The sequence below is a fragment of the Sander lucioperca genome, chromosome 3 (genome assembly GCF_008315115.2).
Source record: "Sander lucioperca isolate FBNREF2018 chromosome 3, SLUC_FBN_1.2, whole genome shotgun sequence".
Classification (NCBI taxonomy): domain Eukaryota; kingdom Metazoa; phylum Chordata; class Actinopteri; order Perciformes; family Percidae; genus Sander; species Sander lucioperca.
In genome coordinates, this window is record NC_050175.1 from 13,507,490 (window position 1) to 13,521,367 (window position 13,878).

At 40.6% G+C, this 13,878-nt stretch overlaps 1 protein-coding gene across 2 annotated transcripts in view; it reads left to right on the forward strand.

Annotated features, from left to right (window-relative positions):
* myo5aa (myosin VAa) overlaps positions 1–13,878 on the forward strand; it is a 62,059-nt gene that overhangs the window by 17,339 nt on the left and 30,842 nt on the right. For both annotated transcript variants that reach the window (XM_031281412.2, XM_035999317.1), the window contains exons 3-12: positions 937–1,108; positions 2,841–2,985; positions 5,935–6,091; positions 7,623–7,766; positions 10,642–10,723; positions 11,970–12,077; positions 12,226–12,332; positions 12,733–12,998; positions 13,090–13,171; positions 13,285–13,425. In XM_031281412.2, the coding sequence (XP_031137272.1) occupies positions 937–1,108; positions 2,841–2,985; positions 5,935–6,091; positions 7,623–7,766; positions 10,642–10,723; positions 11,970–12,077; positions 12,226–12,332; positions 12,733–12,998; positions 13,090–13,171; positions 13,285–13,425 (1,404 nt within the window). The remainder of the gene's footprint in view (positions 1–936; positions 1,109–2,840; positions 2,986–5,934; positions 6,092–7,622; positions 7,767–10,641; positions 10,724–11,969; positions 12,078–12,225; positions 12,333–12,732; positions 12,999–13,089; positions 13,172–13,284; positions 13,426–13,878) is intronic.

Sequence of the window (13,878 nt, forward strand, 5' to 3'; positions counted from 1 at the left end):
TAATTTAGATGTCTGTGCACACAATTAGTCATTCAAGCTATCCGATTATCGAATTAATTCCTGATGTTGTCTGCTAAAAGACTTCCAGTAACAGAATCAACCATACTTATTAAACACGCATCAGCAAGAGAAAGAGATCCATTTAATAGGCATATAAAAAATGTAAAATGTTTCCACACAGCATGAGGGTTAGCCAAGCTGGAAACACAACTAATACTAACACAGCTTTGAACGACGGTGGTTTTGCTTCATAGCCATGCCAAATCAGTAGCCTGTCTCATGACATTTTTGAGAACATATGCATGAAATACTGTAAGAATAATTTTAATGGGAGTGGACATCTGTCTTTGATTAAACAATGGGCACTCCACTGTTAGTCAGCCAAAGGCAGCCAGACCTGAAAACCTGCAACAACTAAACATGTAAAGGAGCTTCCAGAAAGAATGCTTTGAATGGATTTTGGACTTAATTTAGGCTAATGTTTTAGCAATAAAAAAGGCATGTTTCTCTCTCATCATCTGGCGAGTATAAACAAAGAAAGCAGTCTGTTTGCATAGTATTGCATGACTGATCCTTGCTTTTGAGAAAATCAACACATTACAGTCAAATTGTATATATACACTGTACAATACAACTGTAACACATTACTTAGCAGGTGTTGGTAAAAATCATAAATCAGGACATCTCAAACATATTTTAGTCTCAGCCCTTGGATTGAGTAGGTTTTCATGTGAGTTTACATGTTGATATATGATCTGTTGAAGACCCAGATACTAACCATGATACGTTGCTGCTGGATAAGGGTATTATCCTAATATGTACAATAAGTAATACGATCTTAATACAGTTCACAGTCATATTTGCACTCCTCATCCAACATCTTTTGTTTTAACTATATCTCTGTTCTAACTCTCCTGTTCTCCTGGTCATCTTCAGAGCATTGAGCACAAGCTGGACCCCAAGACGAAGAACCTGCCTTACCTGCGAAACCCCGACATCTTGGTGGGCGAGAATGACCTCACAGCACTCAGCTACCTCCACGAGCCGGCCGTGCTGCACAACCTCAAAGTCCGCTTCATCGACTCCAAGCTCATCTACACTTACTGCGGTAGGTGGCACTTTAACTGTCGGATGAAGCCCTAATGTGTGTTGTCAGTGCTTTGGTATAAATCCATACTCACAAATTCCAAACAACAAACATCTAAGGAATGGTAATGTAAAGAACAAACTAGTGATGTAGCTTTGAGTAAAGAGGTGAAGCGTACAGTGAGGAGAGTTAGTCATCTTCCTTTTCGCCTGCCTGTACGTGCTACGTCTGTGTGATCAAACAACATGAAAACGCTTTACAATCAATCTGTAAAATTAAGTTTTTCCACTGCAGTTGTACAGTGTCATCGATTTCCTCAGCTCAGTCACTGAAAACAATAGAAACCCCATTCATCTTTTTGCACTTATTATGGCATGCTAGTCAGCTGAATGTTTCAAAGTGGATGATTATATACGGTTTATTAGTTAATCACTGCCTTGATGTCTGTGACCTTCAATAACCTCTTTTGTATTTATACTACAATTCAAGCATTGTTTATTGTGTTTACACTAATTGATCAAATGTGTCCCTTATTAGCTGTAAAAATTAGAGATGCACCGATTACAACTTTCTAGGCCAATTCCGATTTCCGATTTTCATTGAGTTAGGCCAGTCGATAACGATTTTAGCCGATTCCGATTAAATTTTTTCTAACCTCTTTACAGCACACACAAATATTTATTTTCTATCTTTTCTTTAATAGAACATTTTGCACAGAACATAGAACATTTATGAACAGATAATGGATCACTATAAAATAGAACTATATAAATTACTCCTGGTGTGGGAAATTCACACACATCTAAAGTGCAATGTTAGAACCATTTCCTTCTTTTCACATCCAATATCCAACTAAAAAAATGTGATTTTAGTTTTTGGTGTCATCCCTCCACGCCCTACTTTTTCCTTGCAGGTGTTGCATATTGCAAACTTGTTATCTTCTGCACACACGCTGAAGAATTTCCAAACCGCTGACATGTTGCAGGTTAATTCACAAGGTTCCCTACATGTTCAAGAATAGCGCGGACACGCGCTTCACACCGCGAGCCGGTATGCGTGACACACGGCGGAAAAGTTGAGAAAGGAAAAAGAGACTGTACTGTGCTGTCGCGTCTGTGTGTGTGCGTGCGTGCGTGCGTGCGTCCTTGAGAACTGTAACTCGTATAGTTCCGAGGTAAATAGAACGCGGCATTTACAACTTGTGTTGTCAGTTAATTGTAGCATTGACCGGCATGAAATTGGCATATGTCAGACTGACCTGCCGGTCGCCGGTCATGGCCGAGCACGTGAAAACCGGCCAATTCCGGTCACCGGCTGGTCTGTCGGTGCATCTCTAGTAAAAATATATGATTATATTATATTCAGTACTATTGTATAGTGAAGTGTTGTTTGCAGCTAGTCTTCATTCAAGAGCATAAATACTCAGTATGACATACTTTTCGTTACATTACATTACATTTTCAGTCAAATGGTCATTTTGTTTTTAAAACCCTCAAATCACCACTTGCACTATATTTTAAAGTTTTGTTTTTGCTACAAATATAAAATTAGGAAAATTTGACATTGTATGTTAGCCATATGCACATGTAATATACAACATCCCTTTTTATTTTGGGCCCCAACATCTTCAATTTTGATAATGAACAATAGGTAATGAACAGTATGCTGTATATGAATTACAATTCTCAACCTCTCATTTTTGAAAGAAGCATCTCAGTGTGTCACCTGTTGTGTCATACTCTGTGTTCTGTAGGAATCGTTCTGGTGGCCATCAACCCGTACGAGACGCTGGGAATCTACGGGACAGACATCATCAATGCCTACAGCGGTCAGAACATGGGAGACATGGACCCACATATCTTCGCTGTGGCAGAGGAGGCTTACAAACAGATGGCAAGGTGTGTGTGTGTGTGTGTGTGTGTGTGTGTGTGTGTGTGTGTGTGTGTGTGTGTGTGTGTGTTACCTGAGTAGCCTTGGTTCTAGTCTCCTTGTTGCTCAGCCCTCCCTCTCTCTTCTGGTTTTGTAGGTCAAAGCTGAGCCAGAAATAGGCTCGTGGTGGTCTCACCCTTTCTCTCTTCCTTGCTCTTTAAATCACACACACACACACACACATACATACACACACACACTGCTTTTTTCTGCAAGAGCCAACCAGTAGATCTCTTTAGACCCCCTCTGGTTGTTTATGTCATTAACATACACATGTATACTAACGCTATTGTATAGCAAGTTTACTCAGATCTCCCTCCTTGCTTCCTTCACTAATGCAGGGCAGTTTTAGTTGAGGCTGGCAGTAGTCAGCATACCACTCTCAGTATGCCCAGTATGATGTAGCACTGTTGGCATACAGTTGCATTACTCTATGTGCAAGGACTTTACATGCAGTGTTGGGCTTCACAATTAATTAAGACATTACAGATGTAGCAGGGGTTGAATCTCCGTAGGAAGATAGTTTCAAAGTCTGGGGGCTTTAACTGCAAAGGCCCAGTCACCTTTCGTCACCAGCCAAAACCTGGCAATAACCAGCAGAGCCTCAGCAGGGCTCTTAAGGGATCAGTAAATCAATGAAATGTTTAAGACCAAGGACGTTTAAGTCAACTTTATTTATATAGCACATTTCATACATAATAAAATGCAACACAATGTGCTTTACATAAAAGTGGCATAATAATAAAACAACAAGTCAGTGCAAGTGCAAACCGAATCAGTGCAGAGTGTACAAATGCCAAGATATACAAGACACATGTTCACACACACACACACACACACACACACACACACACACACACACACACACACTAAGAAGTTAGAGAACCTGCTTTAAAACAGTGTCTAGTGTGTGTGGGGCTCTCTCTCAGGTCCTCAGGCAGGGTGCTCCATCTACTTGGGGCATAAATACAGAAGGCAGCCTCTCCTGCTTTAGAGATAGAACAATGGATGGTTAAAAGACCTCTGCCTGTGGACCTATGGGTTCTTGTTGGTTTGTGTGTAATTAGCATGTAATATGCATGTTTACGTACTGAGGTGCAAGGCCATTTAGAACTCTGTATACAAGTAGCAGAGTTTTAAAATCAACTCTAGTTTTGACGAGGATCCAATTCAGAGATCTAAGAACAGGTGTGATCTTGTGGTCATACTTTTTAGTTCCAGTTAGAACAGCCACATTTTTTATTAACTGTAGTCGCTGCACATCTGATTTTGGAATGCTGGTGAATTTACCATTGCAGTAGTCTAGTCTGCTTGTTATAAATGCATGGATTAATTTCTCAGTCTGATTTTGATTTTTTTTTTAGATGGTAGAAGGCTGATCTTGTGAGATGATTAATATTGCTCTTGAGATTTAGATCACTGTCTATGATTACACTCAAATTTCTAGCTTCACATTTGCTCTCCAGAGACAGAGATCTGAGATGATCTGTCTCTGAGCCTTTGCACCAAAGATGTATATTTCTGTTTTGTCTTTGTTTAATCGCAAAACGTTCTTCGACATCCAAAGATGAATATGATCAATATACTGAGTCACTGAGTTTAGTGTTATAAAAGTTATCCATAAAAGTGTGAAATCCAAATCTAACAGGAGCCTGTGTAAATTGCCTAGAATGGGGGTAGTAATGAAGCACATCTTTTTTTTACATTATACAACTGTGTACTTATCAGTAAGATTCAAAGTATGCAATTAGTCACATTTTCTATACTGAGATGAATCATTTGAATCAGTCTGTGTTTGGGTTCCAGCCAGTAGGAGTCAGGGAGTGCATGATACCACTGGTGAACACTTGGCTCAAGTTGTTGTGAAACACTAGTTCAGTTTATTTGTATAGCCCAGTTTGACCTACAGTGTCTCAATAGGCTTCACATGCCCACAACAGCAACGGGCCCTGACACAGGAAGGCAAAGAAAACCTCTCAAAAACTTTAGGGTATAAGACAAAAAAAATTAAAGAATGAAAGATGAAATTCAAGCAAATATCCTAACTTCTCAAAGGGTTAGGGATGCAATAGAAGCCATAGGGGAAAAATGCCAGCCACTGGGTGGCTCAGTAGGAGGCGGCAGTGCTGCCTTAATAAGGTGTGTTAACACCTGCTCTGCCTGCAGGCACTGAAAATTAGAGATGTACTGATACCAGTATCGGTATCGGCTCCGATACTGCCTAAAACGCTGGTATCGGGAAGTACTGGAGTTTATGCACCAATCCGATACCACGTAATAAATTTATAAATATATATATATATATATATACTTGAGTTTATGCACCAATCCGATACCACGTAATACATTTATATATATATATATATATATATATATATATATATATATATATATATATATAAATAAATTATAAATTATTATTATTATTAATAAAGCCCTTAGAAATAATATCACATCCATACAGGGATAGTAGTATACAGTTGTTAAAGCATAATAAAATATATGACACACTGGTATCGGATCAGTACTCGGTATCGGCCGATACTCAAGTTCAGGTATCAGAATCGGTATCGGGAAGCAAAAAATGGTATCGGGCCATCTCTACTGAACATGTTTGTTGATGACAGCATCTGACACTAGCGTCTATCAGCCCAAGTCCAAACTCTGGCATTGTTTGTGTCACACTCTAATTACTAAACTTCACAGGATCGGTACACATGATCAACCTTAACCTCTAGCCCTATCTTCAACATCATTGACTAAAGTAACGTTAAAAACACCCTTATGCCAGTCGGAGCCAATACTTAGCTTCTCTTGACTGGCAAATTTTCCAGAGGACCTCAATCCTTCAGAAATACACTAAAATGTGATATACGTATACAGTTTCCTTATGTTTTTTTTGTTGTTCAATGTATCAGGGATGAGAGGAACCAGTCGATCATTGTGAGTGGGGAGTCCGGAGCCGGAAAGACGGTATCAGCCAAATACGCCATGAGATACTTTGCTACGGTCAGCGGCTCCACCAGCGAGGCCAACGTAGAGCAGAAAGTCTTGGCTTCCAACCCCATCATGGAGGTGAGAACTGCAGACTGCCTGTTGAGAAAGACCTCGGATTACTTCCAGTTTTATCTTAAAAGAGAAGCTATTTCCCACTGACACTCAAAGAAACCCAGAACATTTCTTAAAATATGAAATTGTGACCATATTTTAAACCTTTTGTGAGCATTTGTTTTCTAACATAACTCATTAGATGCAGAATCACTATCTAGACTTACTCATAAGATAGATTTTTCCACTCACTGAATCTGTGAAATCACTTAATACAACCCTGTGCAACCTGTGTACTAAAAAAAATTGTAAATTACACGTCAAAACACTTGTGTCGTGGGCGTGAAGGACTGGAAAAAGCTCTGTTCCATAGCTGTGAATTTATCTTCAAAGTGAGAGTCTTGGGTCATTGTCCTGGCAGTTTGTGTATAGACGCTTGTTTCCTTTGCCCAGTTAGGATGTTCATAAGCTATGGCTAATGGCTGAATGTCCTTCTGTTTGCCCTTCTCCTCTCTTACCTCGCTCTTCTCCACTGGCTTTTACTTACTCCCTTCCCTTCAGTGCCTCTGCTCTCTGCTGTGATAACACAGTTCTTATTCTTACCTGTGTGTGTGTGTGTGTGTTTTGTATTTCTTCCTGTAGAGTTATAAGGACAGGAGGGGGTTGGAGAGCTCCCCTGTGCCCATATGTCACCCCTCCTTCCCTCCTCTACCTCCTGACATCCCCTACTCTGTCCGTTCCTTTCCAACCGCTCTCTACTAACATCCCTCTCGTCCTCACAGCCATCACTTTCACCTCGAGCCAATCCGAGACAAGCTGACAGAATGAATAGAAAGCTTTCTTTCATCGCAGTGATGATGTCACTTCAGCCTCTAACCCTGGATGCAGAGTAGATGGTTGCATCAGCCTTTTCGATATTACAAAACCTGCGTGTGCGTGAGAGAGGGAGAGTGTTTGTGTGTGGTGTTTATACGTGTTTGCCTGATGCAGGCAGAGATTGGAATACCTGCGCTGCTGAAAGACTCCTTGTCTGCAGTGAAAGACTGTGTGTTTGGCCTTAACTCAGCAAGAACCCTCTGTGCTCGCACACGACTTAACTTGGTTCAAGCCGGCTGGTTGTATAGCTGGGATATGTTGGTGTGTGTTTGTATGTAGCCCCGCCTGACAATTCCTTGTAAGGTCATTGATCAATCCAGTATATTGACCTAAGGCTGCTGACTTCAGTTGATTTATTTTCGGCAAGAAAGTGAATAAGCGTATTTCCCAAAAGGCTCGAGCCATATTGGCCCCGAATATTTTCACCGTAATAACAGGTACTTTGTCGCCTCCTTGTACTTTCTGCTTCACCAGAGTATCAGTAACCTTAGGAAAAATTGCGTTTCACTCTGCTGTTGTGGTATCCTGGGACAATTGGAGCTACTGTGCATACTAGATTTAAAGTCAAATGGCGTTAAAATAGAAATGTACTGCTACACCATCTGCCTTATTTAAATTTTAACACTTGTCAACATAATAAGTTGCATCTGTTTTTGCATTTTGTTTTTCACCTGTCTCTCAGGCCATTGGAAATGCAAAGACCACCCGAAATGACAACAGCAGTCGCTTTGGGAAATACATCGAGATCGGCTTCGACACTCGCTACCGTATCATCGGTGCCAACATGAGAACATATCTGCTGGAGAAATCACGAGTGGTGTTTCAGGTGAGCGCACAAACGCACACTCAAGTTTGTACTTGTGTGTATACTTTTTTGTGCCATTTTTAGGCCTTTATTTGACAGGACAGCTTAGATTTTTGAAAGGGGAGAGAGAGGGGGAATGACATGCAGCAAAGGGTCGCAGTCTGGAACCGAATCCGCGGCCGCTGTGGTGAGGACCGAGCCTCTGTACATGGGGCGCACGCTCCACCTGGCGATCCACCCAGGCGCCCCACTTGTGTGGATATTTAATTGATTTGCACTCATTGCGGCCTCAGCCGTCACAGATCCATGCACAAAGTTGACTGTTGTACAATTTTACATTTCTCTACATTATATTTTTTTAAGCTTTAGTTCATGTCAGTCTTTTTTTAAGCACAGCCTAAAGTCCCGGTGGCATTGATGTGTCCTTCAGTCATTTTAACTGGATTCCTGATAGCAAATTTTGTTCTTGCTAAAGGGTCCTGTTGTTCTGCACTCAGTTCTTTAGCTGACCTTACACTCTGGTGTCTTGCAAGGTTTGTTGCAAGATTTGTTATAGCATTTGTCATGACTACACTACTTTAGCTTGTTTCCGTGACATTAAAGGTGTTTTTGCTATGAGTCCTCAAAGCCTGTCAGCAGTAATGTATTTACACCATGTGCTACAGCCATAATTTAACACATTTAGAGTTTGTTGGCTGGCATCAAAATGATCATATGGTAGCCAAAATCTGTGAGTTACAGCTTACTGCCTAGTTGAAAATTACTGGGGAAAAGTCTATCTGGAATAATATTTATCTGGAAACTGATAACAGCTTCAAACATTACAATAAAACTACCTTTAAATTGTAGTAACATTTTATTTGTATGATTTTTATTGTTGCTATGTGTGTTCGGCAATCCACCCTTAAAATGTCACAATAAAAAGGTAGACATTGGTAAATTACAACACACGCACCTAAACACACAGCTGCAAGCCCACTGGAACCATGACTCAGTTGTTAATTGGCCTTCATTGGCTTACACATGACTCATGTGTTGTTGCACACATGCTGTACACTCACATGCATATACGCACAAACAGCAAATACTTTGCCTTGTGTCATATGGTGAAGTATCAAACTCTATTGGCAGACATGCGCAAAAAGAAACTTGTGTAACCCTGGTTCTCTGAATAGTATGAGTGAGATGTCTCACTATGGGATGGTGCATGTCTGACCTCTCAGCTACTATGTCACCAATTGTAGGGGCATGCAGTGGCCTAGTAGTTAAGACACATACCATATAAATGCAACAGCCCTGGTTCGATTCCAGCTGGGGACCTTTTTGTTGCATGTCATACCCCCCCTCTTTCTCCTGCATTCCTTATCTCTGACTCTACTATCGTTATCAAATAAAGGCAAAAAATGCCAAAATTAATGTTTCAATATAATTGGATGTTTTACCTCTCATTCAAAAGGCATCAGCTCTGACTAACTGTAAGGGAGTACCATGTGTTAAACTTCTGTGTGAAACCCTACAGACCCTTTATTATTTTACAATTCAACAATAATACTAACCCTGATCAAAATGTTCTCACTTTTGAATATTTCAGTGCTCTTTCTATACTTAAAATCCTCACAAGTACGAAAATGTGCAGTCAGCCAGACACAAACACACACAAGCAGTCAGTCTACCGGTAGAACTCAACCAACACTGAATGTCAGTTAGGCCATGGTGTCCTTTAGTGCAGAACAAGTTTGCAGCAATAAATTCCTTCTCAACAAAGACAAGTAGGAGGAAACAAAGTATACAATCCATCCGTCACGCCGGGTTACAGTGTGGCACTGCTTTCCTCTCCCCCTGTTTCTCTCTCTCCATTGTGAAAGACATTCTTGCCCAAGCAATGATTTCATTTGTGTCCGTTTCTTGTCTAAATCTTTCTTTAGATATCTTTTTCCCTCTCTCCTTACAGCCCAAAGTCTCAGAGAGGCCAAATCAGTGGACATGTTTAACAGGCATAAACGTTTAAAACCAGTTTTCTTGGGCTTTTTGTGATTTTATAACTTTATATTTGATAATTTGTCTTCAAGTTTTATTTATGTATATAAAGTTTACTTGCTTTTTCACTTATACAACTTTATTGTAAATTCAGTGGGTGTGTTTGTTCACTGGTGGAGCCAGTAGGACAGTGTCTAGATATTGGAAAGATATTTTAACTTTGCACACACACGTGCACACGCACAAACACCTTGCAGCACTGTTGGGGAATGAGGATGTTGGCAGAAAACATGATCACTTTCCTCCTCACATTTTTCACATGCTTGACTCCATTACCGCCTATCTATAGGTGTGTATGTGTATGTTTGATTTTTGTGTTTGGGTGTAGTATCACCAATGTAGGACACAGGTAACAGTTTTGTTTCCACCTTTCCAGCACACTGCTGACATCCTTTAACATTCAAGTGATTTATTTACACTAGAATTTAACCGGTAGCTCCAGACTTCTGTCTTTATTTGCCAGTTGTATTATTTATGCCCATTTACTCTAATGCATGCACAGGTGGTGAGCCACATCTTGTGTTTGCTTTCTTGTATGTCTGGTGAAATGTGAGTGTAAAAAATATACATGTAATATTCTCATCTAACTCAATAACATCTGTTGATATGCCCCTGAGCAAGGCACTAAATAACCAACTGCTCCAGTGGAGCTTCCAGATGTTAAGCTGTCAAACTGTATAATTGTAAAGCACATATGTTTATATATTGACGCAGACAAACATGATTTTCCCTGCATGAACGAGGTCAATAAAAGTTTAGATCAATATAATTCTGCATGTGATGTATTTGAATAAATTGAGCATGCTATAGGTGTACATGTAGCATTTCCCTCACATACGATCTTCATGCTTTCTTCCAGGCGGACGAGGAAAGGAATTATCATATTTTTTATCAGCTCTGTGCATCATCCCATCTGCCTGAGTTCAACAGTCTAAAGCTGAGTAAGTCTAATGCATGCATCCATCTACACACACACACACACACACATACATACACACACACACACACACACACACACACACACACACACAGACACACACAACGAGAGCTGTAAAGTTGAATGTGACTGGCTTAACTGGACAGTTACACCATAAGCAATTACAAAAACACTAGCTTGAAATCTGCTCACTTTTTTGCATTGGAAGGAAATCAGAATTTTCATCTTTCAGTGGGCTGCAGCACTCAGACACATACTGTTCTGTATATATTATCTAACCTAGAGCGCTTACATTAGCGACAGCAATTCAGAATCGGTAGTGAACACAGAGTAAGTTTTTAGCTGCTCTGGTTCAAAACTGAAAACACGGAAAAGCCATCATTGGCTCAGCCAAACAAAAAATAATTAAAAGTTTAATCTGCAGAAACGCTTTTAACTCCAACATCTACTGAAACTGATAGCCCAGAATACAATCTACATATAAAAAAAACCACAGTGAGGTGTCTAAAGAGCGCTGCCTCATATCAGATTTAATATCAGTTTCGACGTATCAAACTCATTGACTCTGTGGCTGAACAGGCCCTCACACAGAGCGCTCCCACTGTGGACCTGCACCTGCTCATCCTAGTCATCGGACACACACACACACACACACACACACACACTGCTGGCGCTGCCATTTACAGCCACTTAGTTGGCATTCACTCTCTCTGTCTCACACGAATGCACGCACACACTCAAACACACACACACACACACACACACACACACACACACACAGCTGCTGTCTTTTCCTCTCCTGCTGACTTCCTGGCTCAGTAAATGGAGTGGTTGTCACAGTCGTGTCAGTGCCTCTCATTGCCAGGCAACAGGCCATGCCTTAATTTAGTGTAAAGTGTGTATAAAGAAACTGATTGTGGGAAAGTTGAGCTAACATCATTCTTACACAAAAGTGTTCTTGATTTAACTTTTTTCTAATAAACCTGAACCATCTGCAAAATTGTGCTATGGTGTTCTCACTGATATCACAATGTATGATTTTAACAAACAGCGCCTCCTAGCTAATTAGAAACTAAATGTTTTCTAAAATAAATGTAACTTTTAAATCAGGTACATGCAAATTTCCAATGCGGCTCTGCATGATAAAGGGGGATGCTGTAATAGCACATTTGTAAACAAATTGCACAAGGTGAAACTGCATATACTGCATGTTTTCTTAATTTATTCACCCTCTCGGTTTCTCCACCCAGGCAGCGCAAACGACTTTTTGTACACCAGGCAGGGCCGCAGCCCTGTCATCCACGGTGTGGACGACACCAAGGAGCTGTCCACAACTCGCAATGCCTTCACATTACTCGGTAACATGCACACCCTCACATACAAAAATAAATACACATTCAAATGTGTCAGGAAAATGTACACATTGTAACCTGTGTGTGTGTGTGTGTGTGTGTGTGTGTGTGTGTGTGTGTGTGTGTGTGTGTGTGTGTGTGTGTGTCCCTGCAGGTATTAATGAGTCCTATCAGATGGGATTGTTCCAGGTTTTGGCTGCTATTCTTCATCTGGGAAACGTGGAGATAAAGGACAAAGACTCAGACAGCAGCCTCATTCCTGTGAGGATAATATTTATACTCCAGTCCTAATTGTCAGACAAGTTTAAACAGATTGCATGATATTTACAACTTTATATCTGTAGTTATGTGATATATATATACTGTATATATGCCTGTATTTGACAGAAATCTAAAAAGAACTATTGCGTTGGGTCAGTTAGAGCACAGAAATATCAAGAGAATAAGTCAGTGCTGCTTATTTGCACCACTTGTTTACTTATAGCATCAACCTCCATCTTGTGAGGGGGAGACAGTGTCACTGGGTTGTTGAACACAAAATATTATAATTCAAGAATTAAAAATGTTTTCCAAAGTCCAAATAAGGGAATCCACCTTTTCTTAGCTGACATCTTGGTGGGTCTCTCCTGGTAAGGATTAAAATGTCCTCTTTTCTCTGTAGCCCAACAATCGCCACCTGACGGCGTTCTGTGAGTTGGTAGGCGTGACCTACCAGGACATGTCTCAGTGGCTGTGCCACAGGAAGCTGAAGACGGCCACAGAGACCTATATCAAGACCCTCCCCCGCCTGCAGGCCACCAACGCCCGTGACGCGCTGGCCAAACATATCTACGCCAAGCTCTTCAACTGGATTGTGGAGCATGTTAACAAAGCCCTAATCACCAATATCAAACAGCACTCCTTCATTGGGGTCCTCGACATCTACGGGTACGTCTGCGTCATGGCTAAATACAGTAAATTGCACTGACTTTCCTCAGCAGTGTACAAGCGGCATGACTCCTCTGTTCTTCCTCTCAAGGTTTGAGACATTTGAGATCAACAGCTTTGAGCAGTTCTGTATCAACTATGCTAATGAGAAGCTCCAGCAGCAGTTCAACATGGTGGGCAGCATGTGTTTTTCCTGTTGGATTGCACTTTATATGTACAGATGTGAAATAGTATTAATTGTTTGATGCAAGTATACAGCTAAATCCCCACGTGTGTTTGTGTGCAGCATGTGTTCAAGCTGGAACAGGAGGAGTACATGAAGGAGCAGATCCCCTGGACTCTGATTGACTTCTACGACAACCAGCCCTGCATCAACCTCATAGAAGCCAAGATGGGCATCCTGGACCTGTTAGACGAGGAGTGCAAGGTACTTTTTTTTTTTATCTAGCCTACTAAATAATATTTTAAATAGTTTTGTATTACATTTAATTTTCTGGTAAGTCACCATTATTGAAATACACTTAGGATGCAGAGAGAATTGTTTCCAGCACATGACAGAACAAGATTTTACTCCTTTGTCACCGTTTGATGCAGCTTACTGTTTATGCTGATCTTTTTCAAAGCTCTGTCCAAAAGAACACATTTTATCCTGCTTTTGTAAGACAAAAATAAAAAGTAAGACTAATCGTAAGTCTTCTAATCTTAGATCTGTCTTGTAACAAAAGTCAGCATTGGCACACAAGCTAACGACATACAATAACATAAGACTTGATGACTTATGAGTACTGTTGGTGGAATGAAAACTTGCTCATAAATGTAAACAAGCAGGAGAAGTAAAGTGCTGCATATTGATCAGAGGCTTGTGGGTTGTGGATAAACC